This window comes from Lycorma delicatula, chromosome 7 (assembly GCF_047948215.1).
Source record: "Lycorma delicatula isolate Av1 chromosome 7, ASM4794821v1, whole genome shotgun sequence".
NCBI lineage: Eukaryota > Metazoa > Arthropoda > Insecta > Hemiptera > Fulgoridae > Lycorma > Lycorma delicatula.
The window spans coordinates 12,515,150-12,529,070 of record NC_134461.1 but is presented as its reverse complement, the minus strand read 5'-3'; the positions used below and the strand labels follow the sequence as shown (position 1 = coordinate 12,529,070).

At 28.0% G+C, this 13,921-nt stretch overlaps 1 protein-coding gene across 4 annotated transcripts in view; it reads right to left on the bottom strand.

Moving 5' to 3' along the window:
- Positions 1 to 973: 973 nt before the first annotated feature.
- The window catches only part of LOC142328183 (uncharacterized), a 165,101-nt gene continuing 152,153 nt past the window's right edge, over positions 974 to 13,921 (bottom strand). For all 4 annotated transcript variants that reach the window (XM_075371744.1, XM_075371746.1, XM_075371747.1 and 1 more), the window contains 5 exons: positions 9,115 to 10,013; positions 7,174 to 7,262; positions 4,409 to 4,619; positions 2,648 to 2,777; positions 974 to 1,641 (listed from right to left, as the gene is read on the bottom strand). In XM_075371744.1, the coding sequence (XP_075227859.1) occupies positions 1,612 to 1,641; positions 2,648 to 2,777; positions 4,409 to 4,619; positions 7,174 to 7,262; positions 9,115 to 10,013 (1,359 nt within the window). In that variant the 3' untranslated portion in view covers positions 974 to 1,611. The remainder of the gene's footprint in view (positions 1,642 to 2,647; positions 2,778 to 4,408; positions 4,620 to 7,173; positions 7,263 to 9,114; positions 10,014 to 13,921) is intronic.

Below are 13,921 nucleotides of genomic sequence, written 5' to 3'. Positions count from 1 at the left end.
TATTTTATAAAATCGTTTTAAGTAGTAATTATACAATAAATATCTACAATTTTTATATTATTTACAAATTTAATAGTCTTATAAATTTATGATAATACTTTAAATGCTAACAGGCACCAAAGCCATAACTGATTCCTTTCGGTTAACAAATTTAAATAACAAAGTGCAGATTTACTGCATATTTCTATTAGTCGGCTACTTCCTGTAGCAGTAAAAAATTCTATTAACACATAGTGTAATTCATTAATAGGCTAGAAAAATTATTCCTACAATCCAATGATAAATATTATAGAAACTTTATGAAGATTTAATTTTTTTTACTGCTCAACGTTGGCAGTAAATAAAAAAAAAACATTTAATTTTGAAAGCATCTATCATCTATTAAAATACACCATCTACAAACACAAATACAATAGATTAAGTTCTCACAACATTTTTGTTAAGTCATAGTATTTTCAGGTACTTTTTTATTTTAACGTCTTACTAACACTTTTTTTGCAGTCATAGCATGTTCAGATGTTTTCTTTATATCTATTTATTTATTAATAAATAACATTTTAATAATGATATATGCCAAAACAATATTGATACAAAAATAAAAAGCATTTCACAATATATATAAAGTGTTACTATAATCTACTAAGAAAAATGATATTTACTTTTTTTATCGTGGAATATAAAGGGATGGAAAGTCATACAAAGATGTAAAGAAGCAGTTCTCAAGTTGCAAGGACTTTAACAATGTTTTATTACATTTATGAAGTGATAAATTTACCACTTTTAAAAAAATAGTAATAAATGGTCACATCATATCTTGTAAACAAAATCATTAAATAAAAATTTAATTAAAAAAGAAGAAAATGTAATAGCTATTTGACAATTTTACTCATAATTAAATTTATCACAACAGAAACATTATTTTTTAGTAATAAAAAAAAATTTTCTGTTCATGAAACAAAAACAATATCTAAATAAAAATCTTTAGGGTCAATAAAAATATTATTTACATACCTTAAAAAATATAATTTCATAGGCAGAAAAAGATAAAACTAACAAAATTTAATAAGGTTAAATAAATATCAATAAAGTACATATAATAATAAAAAAAAAGTTATTAAACATCATAAACTAAATCACACCTAACATTTTATTTAGCATAAAAAATTACAGAACAATAATAAAATAATTTAACAAAATATTAAGAAATTCAAATTAAATTTACATAATGATTAAAAAATTTACAAAATTATATGTTCAAACGGAGATATTAAATTATTAAAATATGAGCTGTACAAACAAATATATAACTGAATATTGAATTGAACTACTACATAACTTTTTATTCTAATTAAGTCTAAGTATATTAAAAAATAATAAACTACAGATAAAAATCCTAATTAACAATAAAATTAAACAAAAAATAATAAATTCATGTCACAAGAGCAGAAAAGTGACAAAATAAGATATGAATAAATGTAGTAAGCAATAAAAAAATAGTTGTTATTATAAAACCATTAAGACTAATATTTTACTATTGCTATATCCTTATTTAAGATCATTCAGAAAAATATAAACATTAAAAAGTACAAAAATATATCTTAGTATTATTAATCAGTCGAATTTCAGTTCATCAATAATTACCTGAAAAAGAAAGAGAAATAAATAAAACCAAAATCATTAATCTCAATTCAATTACACAGCTATGTTAATAGAAAAAGTTTGATCTTTTTTTATATAAGAAAATACAGGCTTGAGCAGAAACATCTGATGGTTTTCAAAATGAAATAAAAAGGTACAGTTTTGAATTTAACTGGACATCAATAATGTATGAAGAAAGAAAATTTTAAATTACAACATTTTTTAAAATACAATTCTTACTTTTTGAAAATTATGTTTTTCAAGTGTTCCATTATACACTGTACTTAAAAGCTTGAGTCGATTTAAAAAACTTGAACTAAACGTTTCTTATGTTTGAAAAAAAAAATTATAGGCCAGTAATTATAGTTACAAGATCTAATCAGAGAATAACAAATTTTATTTTTTTTTTAGTCTTTATTACTAATTTTACAGATTATTGGTCCTTCTCCCCTTCAAAGTACTCACCTTCCCTATTCACACTTTTCCCAGCAGTGTGTCCAGTTTGCAAAGCACTCTCCTGGATAACTTCATTTGAATTGGCCTTTAAGGTCCGTGATGAATTTGCTTTAAAGTCAATAGTCTCAAAACCGCATCCTTTCATCAGTGATTTTAATTTTGGAAATAAGAAAAAAATTCTTTCAAGCATGGAAGTAATTGTGTGTGTGTATGTATATATGCACACTATATACAATACTATAAATATATATATATATATATATAGTATTGTAATTTCAGCTAAGGGACAAGGCTTTTACTAACAGAGATCTAAAAATAGGTTCTTTTTCAGATGTATAAAAATAATCACAAATAAAGTATGTAAAAATGTTTCAAGGGAGTTAACAAACATAAACCTGACAAGGCAAAATTTTTATGTATAATTAATAAAACTTTAACAGACAAAACCATTTATCATCAATCTCGAGCATCCATAATATCTTGAATTGTAAAATCGGCTTTTCATAGAAACTAAAATACAGAATAATAAAAATAAAATAAATGAATTACTTACATTGAAACTATTAATAATATAATGGTCGACGCTAAGTGTTTCTAATATAATTGGCACATTATTTAACGGCAAAACATTCAATTTATCAGGCATCAATTCACCATTCTTCATAACACCACTGATTGAGAAACTGGAAAAAAGAAACAATATAAATAAATAAAAGTAAAATGTAAAGAGAAAAATCATACAATAAATCAATGAATACAGAAATTCAAAATTAAGTCTTTATGATACAAATGAATGTAAATGTAATTAATCCAGATTTTCAAATTTGAATGTAATATAGTGGTAGAAACAAGAACGGTAGAATAAGTAATACCTATCACTTTGTAGACAGACTTATTCATAAATTATATAAATATATATAATATATATATATATATATATCATAATCATTTCAGCCATTATCGATCCACTGCAGTTGAAAACCTCTTCCAACACATTTCCAAATAATATGGTCTTGTGTGATCTTCTGCCGATTCAGTCCAACGGATTTGATAATATCAATTCAACGAGCCTTGGTTATTTTCATAGGTATTTAACATCTAGTGGTATCTACTCAAAGTGCTAATTTATTCTATCTGCCATCAGTTCTTCTTGCTACTGGTCTGCCCATTTTAATTCTTTAAATTTTGTAATGATATCATGTACTTTTATGCACGCACAGTGTTTGAACTGCATCATTAAAAGTATTAGCTAGTTATCTAACCGGCATCTTGTTGTTGTTGCCTTATCATTGTCGGTGATTAATGAAGACTGTCGCAATAGACAATCCCACTGGTTGTAAAATCTGGAGTACATTTCTATCTCTCAATGTTAATGGTCTGTAACGCTTCCAAAATTCATTGTGAATTGTGTGAAATTTATGAGTCTCAATAATGAACGGAAGGAAATGTAATCATAATTTTAATGAATGTCATAGAAATGAAGAGAGGAATGGAAGGCCTATGATTTGAAAATGACTTTACTGAATAAGTGAACCCAAACGTTTGAGAAAACTGACACTTTATAATTAATTAAAGTTCTTGCATTAAAATTGGAACTGAGAATGTTAACTGACATGCAAAAAATTCAAATGATAGCATTTGTGTATTTTTGGGTCTCTATGAGAGAAGGAAATGAATATATTTCCCTGATCATAACCGGTGAAGAAATGTGGATTTCATACATTGATGTTATGTCCGAGAAAAAACCAATGCAGTGATGTCATTCAAGTTAACTGAAGCCAAAAATTTCACGCAGACTGATTCAGCTTGAAAGATCATTATAACTATTTTCTAAAATAAAAAAGGTAAAAAAGAAAACCACTATTTTTTTTTTATTTTTTTATTTGAATTATAGGTAGCGAACAACTGAGTAAAAGGTCTACTTTTTGAAAAAATTTTTTTTTTTTATTTGAAAAGTTCAATTCAAAATTACAGCATTTATTTTTTTGACTGATGAGTTAATTCATCATAGAATCTTACAACGAAGCTTGAATGTGGTAATATAAATATGAAAATTCTGTAGTGTATGAAAAAAGCCAAGCCTAACCAGGATCCAAAGGATCCTGGTTAGGCTTGGCTTATAGATCTGGAGGTCCTGGGTGTACAGGACCTCCAGATCTGAAAGGCCAACATGTTACCGCTTTGCCACAGAAATTGGCCTATATATAAATAATAATATTAGTTTTTAAAATTAATTAATAAATATAGTTGACAAAAAAATACAATGGCTAATGTTTTAAAATTATAAAATACACAAAGAAATATAAATACATACTTTTCAAGCTCATTAAATAATTCAGGTTCATCCTTTTTATGTATATTATAAAACGGCTTATTCATCTGTTTGCAATCTAAAGCTTTTATAACAGAATGTCGTTTACTGAACTGAGTAAATTCTTTTACTAATTCATCAGTAGCAACAACAAAACGCTTATCATTAAGTAATCCTTCATGCCAAAAAACATGAACTGTCTTATCACCAACAACTGAAACAAACATGAAATACAAATGAATTTATAAATAAAAAGTATATGAACAGGAAATTTTCCTCTGAATATTAATTATATGTAACTCAATGTATTTGTATAGCGATCAAGTTTTTATACATGTTAATGTATAAAAATATTTTATATAAAAAGAACAATATTTAAAAAAAATATTTTTCATTAAGAAAAATCTAAATTATGGATGCTACCTAAAAAATTACTATTACACATGGACTCAAATAGTTTACGAGTTCTTAAAGCACAGCCCATTATCGGGGTTCTGGTCGACTGATTTATATCAGGCTTCATGCTACCCTTGACGGGAAATCAGGGCATTTTTTACAAACTATTACTAAAAAATGTGTTTCTAAACCCTAATTTGAACATTTTTGTACTTTCACTTTAAGAATGTGTCCAGAAGTTCTGATTTTCATATTTTTAAGCAAAAATTTGTGTTATCAACTCGGATTGCTTAAAATAATAAGTATGACTTCTAATCAATAGTTAATTTTACTTTAATTTCACAAAATGTTTAAAAAAATCTCTTTTAGTTTCTTGGTGATACTCCTGTGTGTATTTTATTTTCAAAATCAATCAAAAAAAAAAAAGTCATTATAAATCTTCAGCTTCATTTATAAAACAAGCAGGATAATAGTAAATCTGAATGGCACTTATGAATATAAAAGTACTTCATCACATTTACACACTTTGTAAGTAAGTGAAAACAATAAGGAAGAAATGTCACTAAATTTAAATCCACCTGTGCTTAAAGAAAAACATTAAAACTAATGAGAGGATATAAAATGAGAAATACAGTACAGTCCAGCTAATCTGAACTAATTGGGACTGAGCCCCGTTCAGATTGCAAAAACCAAAAATCATTCTATTCTGATGAAACAAGTTCACTAGTGTGTACAAGCACACACAAGGTCAGTGACAGAGTGTGAGTCGCTGCGTTCATCAAACTGTATCATAAATTGTTTTATCACAAGATTTAACAGTTTTATGTCCTTTTTTACATAGTTTTTTTTTGCCTTGTTTTCCTCACAATATAAAACAATCTAGAAATGCATTTGTACATAATATAGTACAGTACCTCTTTTATTTCTACAGTATCGTGTATAAAATTATACATACAAATAGTATGTCAAATGATTCAGAACAGTTTGTACTGAAGTAAAACAATATTGCCTTTTTCTATTATTGTGTCAGTTCAGATTTACCTTAGTGTCAACTAAATTTAGTTTCAGCGTCAAAGTTAATCTTTATACGAATACTGTACGTACTGTATTTGTAACTGTTAATGGTTGGTGTGATAGCTAGCAAATAGAAGCATACTAAATATACACTTAAAGATAAACCAGAAATTTTGAATCGTTTAGGTAAAGGTGAGAGTGCAAAAAATTGTCCATGGTATAGGAAAGCCACTATTAGTGACGAAGAAAAACCATACAAAAATTGAACAATTCTGTGCATCTTCAAAAAACTCTTGATAAGCAACATACATCAAGACAATCACAGTATGAAAAGATTGATGAAGCCCTTTTTCTGCAGGAGATAGAAAAAGGAACAACCTTAAGTGAACCTCTTATTCAAGAGAATGCTATTTATCTCAATAAATTGATAAACGGTGATGAATCAGTTACGGCAAGACAGGTGTAAGTAGTTAGACAGGTGGAAGAAACATCACGGGATTTACCAGTTAACCATGACAGGGGAGCAGCTATCAGCAGATCATACTGCAGCAAGGAGTACCAAAGAGAGTTCGCTGATTTATTATTACAGGAAAAATATTTTCCTCAACAAGTCTACAATACTGATGAAACTGGTTTTAACCAAGGCATTACTACAAAAAAGGACGTAGCCTGTGCTCCAGGCTTTAAAATGACCAAGGAGCATGTTACATTGTTGGCTTGTAGTAATGCTGTAGGAAATCCCAAGCTACCCTTAATGATGACTGGAAAATCTGCAAAGCCTTGAACATTCAAAAACATCAATATGAAAACTCTTTCAGTGTATTAGACAAACCAGAAGGCTTGAATGGGTGGAAATATTTTTAAGGAATAGTTTCAAAACCAATTTGTTCCTACAGTAAAATGTTTTAAAGAAAAAAAGATTATTTATCAGAAAGAGCAAATCTGTTAATAGACAATGCTCCATCTAACCTCAACATAGGTGTACTAACTTACAACATGTACAATTACAACAATACAGTATCAAAAATAGAAGTACAACATAATATTTTTTACATTTAAAATTTTTTAATACTGTACTGTATATATTTGTAATGTCTAGTTTTGCAGAACTTGTTTTAACACGGCACTTCATATAAACAATAAAAATCTGTGTTTTTTGTGAAGTAAACCGACTCTTAAAAATATAAAATTTACAGTTATTTGGCTAAAATAAAAAAAGATTTTTCATACTAAAACTGTTTAGATTAGCCGATTTTTTGGTTTAGCATGGTTCAGATTAGCAAGACTCCACTGTAGTAATGAACCTAAGGATCATAGTAAAATAAAGTTGTGTGTTAGATAATCTCAATCTATTTTACCTTTTTTCAGCACAAAAGAATTTGAATAAATTTCACAATTATCAGTTTCATTTTTACACTCTGACAATCTTAAATTTTCTAATAATTGTCTGAAAAACAAAAGAAAACAAAAATTAAGATTATATACCAGCTCAGCGATAATAATAGCACACTCACCTGTAAGATAAACCCTGTATAGTACTATAAAAAAGTAATAAGCAAAGAATTGTAGGTAGTAATAATGACCGTGACTGTTACCTTACCCAATTGCTAGCAAGTTATTAGCTAACATTACACATATCACACACAAAAAAATTACAAGACTGAGATATATACCTGTACCATATCTTGGATTTCTAATATCAATATCATTAGCAGATTTCCCCCTTCAAATTCTAATCAAAACTTAAAATCTTATTCCAGCTAATACTGGAATTTGGTTGAACGTTCCCAAACATATAATTTATATATGGATTAACAGTAATCATTTAATAAAAAAATTGAAAATCTTTCCCATGAAGTCAGAAACATGAGGGAGAAACATGTAATTTTGTATTAATATTTAACAAGAGCTAAGCAAAGAGCTATATGAATGTAGTCGCTGAAATAAATTGATAATTTGTTATTCATTCTGTTTTAGTCAAGTGAAGGTAGATATGTGTTCAGTTTATACTTATACTAAGTTTTTCCAGTTTGTACTTTAAATGAGTTCTGTAAAACAGTTGCGTTCATTTACAGTTGGTGAAAATTAAGTTATTCACTTACCTGAGGAAATTTGTAATTGTGCAGCAGGCTAAAAATATGATATTCTGGAACCACGTAAAAGAGATCAGAGAAAGACAAAAGAGAAGCTTATAGGAGTGAAAGTAGATTTCACGGCAAAATTCAGAAGTTTCCTCGAGTAGAAGAGCAATTGTTTACTTACATTCAAGACATTTGCAAACAAGGATTTACTGTTTCAACAGAGTTGGGACAATTAAGAGCTGCAAAAATCACAAGGAAACTTCAAATACCAAATTTATAAGCAAGTCAAGGACGGTTAAATCATTTTATGAATAGATATGAACTATCAGTAAGAAAACGAATATCTATTCGTCAATGTTTATAGGATGCCATCACTTTGTTTATTTGTTTTTTGTTGCCAATCATTTAATTGCACTTTGGTTTGATAAAATTCTTCTGATCTTAATTTATGTACACGTTCACTAATTTTCTCTCTCTTTATATCCATCATCCTCTCTTAATCTTTTTATTCTTTCCTTGTCTTAACCAAGGAAATTTTTGTATTTATCATCTTCTCTTTATGTTTTTATTCTTTCTTTGTTTGCAACATTTTCTTCCTGTTTATTTTTTTTGGTTTGCAACATTTTCTTTCTTTTTTAACTTTTTTTTAAATTTAAATATATTGATTTAACCTCTCAATTATTAACCTCTGATTGTAAAAACGTTTTTACAATAAATAATAATTCAATAATAACAATAAAAGAAAATATTAAAAAGTTATTAGTGAAATAACATTTTATGCACTTTTAAAAAGTATATATGTAATTTAGGTGTACAAGGAAGTCATGTGGTGTCCACATCAGTATCTTTGTTTCAGATGTACCTGCTAGCTTACGAGTATTTCTGTATTTTTTTACAGCGTTTATTAATGCACCATAATTTTTTTATATAATGTAGAATTTAATCTTAAAGTACGTATTTTATTTTTATTAAACAATAAATAAATAGAAATCAATAGAAACTTTTATGGTTTTTTTTTATGTTAACTTTTTTTCCAAAAAACTCCATCGTTATATTTTGGGTGTGTGTCTTATGCGAGGGCACATTACACTCAAGTAAACACTTTAACACAGAGTAATGCCAAATCAGTAAATAAAAGGTAAAATAATGCATCTGCAGTAAGCAATAAAATAAATAACCTAAGATTACATATAAAAATATTTAAATTAATGGACTTACTTATTCTTAGCAGCAATGTTTGTCATATCAGTCAATAAATTATTATTGTTTGGTGAAATAATATCTTTAACCAAAGAATCTGTAACATTTAAATCGGCTGTGACCACATCAACATTTGATTCAAAATTATTACTAGGTAATAATGATTTCCAGTTAACGTCGCTCGATGTTGAATATGAATGCAATAAAGAAGTTGATATGCACGAAGTAGGTGATGGTTCACTAATAATTTCAGTAGAATTGGATGGCACAGTTACAGCAACAGTCGTCACTGCAGCAACAGAAGTAGTGGTAACAGTTGCTGAGGTCAAAGCAGTAAACTTATCGTAAGTTTTATTGTTATTGTTACAGTTTTTATCGTTACTGTTTTTATTGTTATTGTTACAGTTTCTATTGTTATTACCATTCAATTTCTTTTTTTTATTTCTCTTTGACAATTTTTTTTTACTTTTATTGTTATTTTCAACAGGCTTCTTCGATTCATCCTGCGACTGTAATGAAATCAAAGTTGAACTTATATTATCACATGTCTCATTAACAATTTTATTAGAACTAATACTATCTTCAGTGTTACTTTTTACCGGTCCAAACATCAATTCATCTTTTGAACATGATGACAGCGGTGTTGACAAATTTATACCATCTTCTTTTTCATTACATTCAATTTTATCATTAGGTACTGTTTTATTTTTTGATGGTGAAGCAAGTATTTTTATATCGTTTTCTTTTTCTTTACCATTTTTTTTATTACCTACTTTATTTTTATTAGGACTATCTTCAGCTAATTCTTCCCATGAATCAACAACTTCTTCATCGGTAATACTATTATTAATTTTTAAGGTATGACTAGTATTATCTGTTGTTACTTTATTATTATCATTAATTAATGATTCAGATATCTATAAACAAAATGAAAAAAAAAGTTAAATTTAGAAATCATAGTATAAATTGAAAAATGAAAATTGCAAGACTAATAAATAACAATTTGATTATTTTAAGTTATTTAGTAAATAAACATTCTAAATTCATAAAAAAAACTAATTAGTGGAAAATATCTATGAAATGGATCACAAAAACGCACAGTTATTATGTTTTTTGTGTATATATTATTATTATTAACTAAATGAATTGTATTTATATTCATACAAATTCTGTACATACGAATATGTTTCATGTTCATAGCAGAATCTAATTCTAATTTTCTATTAAATTAGTATTTTTAAAAGATTTCACTGTATTTAAAAATTGTTTTATTTTTATAATGCTATATATTTTAAAACAGTACAGTAAAAAGGTCAACCCTGCAAATTTTTATAACTGGATCAAAGAGTTTAAATCGAGCAGAACTAGTGTGACTGGTTTTCACTGTAACAGAAGACCAGTAGAGGTCTCGAGTGGGATTTACAAAATTGCATTAATGATCTTACATGTATGCACAGATGAATAAAGATTTGGAAAAATGCTGAATCTGTTTTGTGAGTATCAGCACATTCCATTCCATTTGTGTGAGTTCGTATTCCATTATCAAAGGTGCATTCTGAGATGATAGACTCAACATTACAGACAACTGAATTCACATTAACAATTATTTAGGAGAAGGAAATGATTTTTAGATTGCATAATACAAATAACATGATGGAAGTTAGATTCATCGTTTTCAACTGGTGTCTAAAACGTCAGAAGTGGTATTCGAAGATCTGAGTTTACTTTTACTTTACGATTGAATAACATTTTGTCATGCTAGAAAATGAAGTGAAACTCGCACAAAGAACATCCTGAGTCTTTCTCAAACTGTATAATTCAGCCTGCCTGCTTCCTTACTGCTCAGAAGACATTGAAGATTGTGAAGCCAGAGGTTATGTTGAAAAGTAGAGTTTACTTTCATTGTCATCGAGTAAATAATAATTTTCCTATAGTCATTTCTCTTTAATTACTGAACAACCCTCGTAGTACATTTCAGAACCACTTATCATCCCTTAATAGTTTTTTTTTCAGTTTTCCATTCTTAATAGTTCTACATTTATTTTTAATATTTATCTTTGATTATATTTCAATTTCTATCATCAAACATTTTCTCTTTTGCAAATGAATAAGAAAGAAAGTTTAAAAATTAGTTTTCCTATAAAAATATACTTCACTAGTCGCACTATCAAGAATAACAAATGTAATGTAAAGCATATATACATACAAGCAAAAAGCAAAATACAACTTAGCGCTTTTATTAAATATAAAATTAAAATGCAAGTAATTTTAAAGCAAAAAAATTAAATATACAGCTTATTAATAATAAGAAACAATAATTATTCAATAAATAAACACAGACTTGCAGACAAAAAATAAAACAATATAGAGATGGCGAAGAGTTTATTTCCAAAGAAGCCAAGAAGCCATTGTGGCGTATTTCAAACGCCTTTGTTACTGGATGTGTAATTTGTTATTCTACCACAATAATTTTTTGCGTAAGGATTCCTTTCGTTAAGTTCATTAGGGTCCCAAAACTGTAATGGTTCCGGATGATCTGAGAAGCATTTCATGTTATGAAGTAATTTCTTGTAATTTATCTCACAGAGACAAATATACAGAGGATACCAAGCACATTGTAACATACGTAATATTTCAGCCCTAATAGTTATTTATATTTATTTTAATTGCCTTTTGTTTCTCAGATATTTTACATGCATTATGGCCACATAAAAGACCATGATAGAAAGCAACAAATTAATGTACTCCTTTCTGTGGGGAAACCCAAAGCATTGTTCGTGCTATCTCCGCTCAGTAGTAGATTTCTCTTCTATAAAACATAAACAAATGAATAACTATTTTTTAACAATGACTGGAAAATATGAATAAAACAGATAAATTATAAAAACCGTCACCACACAGTAGATATATACATGTTAATGGGAAACATCTATAGGTAATCTGATCTATAAATAAATAAAGGTCAAATCTACAAATAAATATAGGTCAATCATACCTATAAATAAATTGAGTAATATCTCACTTTAAATGACTAATGCATTCCTTCATAATTTGTGCAACACTGGATATGAAAATAATAAAACAAAGAATTATAACAGTAATACAAAGAATTGTTTTTAATGTTACATATAACTTAAAAAAAAAAAAAAATTATAATAACAACTGAATTAATTGCTATTAAAAAAAAAAGTTGGAAAAGTTACGGAACTCATGTTGACTATATCTCTATGACTGATTACAATCAAAATCAAATGTCATTGATGACCCACATTCAGAAGTAACAGCACAAAACTTTATAAAAATTGGTTAATCCGATCTGAAGATATCAAGCAAAATGGTATCTAATGAAAAAAAAATAAGGCTTATTATTCACCATTCCTGAATGAAATTTCTTGAATACAAAATGACATACTAATGTATAGGAATCATCTGCAATTAATACAAGAATGTGCGTTTCCGTTCAAAATAAAAAAAAATTTTTTTTTTGCCTGCACCTTTTAATAGTGGTTTGAATAAGATCAATCAGCAAAAAGCATCTTCAAACTACCAAAGGGGTCATAAATTATGTAAAAAAATTTACCTAACCTCTGAGTAAAATCCTAAGTCACAGGACCCATAAAGTACCGCATTGCCCCCTCGATAAGATTAAATGGGATCAATAACCTGTGCACAGAAATCATTGTGCCAAATTTTATACATACTGGTTTATCCAGGTACGAATCCCGGTCAGGCATGGCATTTTCACTTCTACAAAAATCAAAAAAAAATTATATAATTTTCATAATTAGCGTGGTTTTCTAACAAGCCTAAAGGAGATTACTGTATTTATTAGGAGTGAAGAAGGAAGAAAACATTTTTAAATTGATAGTTTGGAGAGGAAGAGGTGAGTTTAACATATTCACTACAAGCAGTTGCATTCCACCAGAACATGCCGATGATGTGGCAATATAAAAGAATATTCTACAGTCTCAGCTTGTTCCTTATAAGATCTCACCTATGCCACACAGAAGCCAAAAGATAGAAAGGATTGACCTACTTAAAAAGAAACCGATGGGATGAAGAAAAATAACTTTCCTAGTTTGGATGACTTTTAGGATTCCCTTTCAGGCAGCTGAAGGAAACCGTCACCACAAAAATACATAAAACAGAACAAAAGGTTTATAGTTGTGCCACTAAAATATTGTTAAGACTTCTAAGGTCGGTAAGAATAACGGCATAGAATGCTGGAAGAGAACAGTTTAGCTTCAGAATGGGAAAGAAACCAGAGATGACATCAGACTACTAAGGACTGTTAGAGAAAGATATTTAGAGAGAGGAAGAGGTACGAATCTGTTATACATAGATTTAGAGATGGCATTTGATAAGAGTTAAATGGGAAAAAATGATGGAGATTCTTCAAAAGAAAAAGTAAAATGGAAAGACAGAAGGTTAATTAAAGACTTATACATAACACAAACAGCAAAAATGAAAGTAAGTAAGAATATGACTGACTGGCTGGATCTAAGTCGAGATGTTAAGCAAGGATGCTGCCTCTCACCGACATTGTTCAACACTTACATTGAAGATATGATAAAAAATAAATTAAAAGAGAAGAAAGAAAAAGAATTTAGGTTCCCCTTTTCTAAAAGTTTAATTTTGGCTATCTGTTCTTCAGCCATGATTGTAACTCTCAATGTTTTCCTTTCTTCTTCCAATTTTTTATTCTTGCTTGCATTTTCCTTTTCAGGACTATTTGTTCTTCTTCAGAGGATTTTTTTTTCTACAAGCCATTCTTCATATCGTCTTCTAAATCTTCTGTCTGTAGCGAGCATTTTTTTTTTGTAAT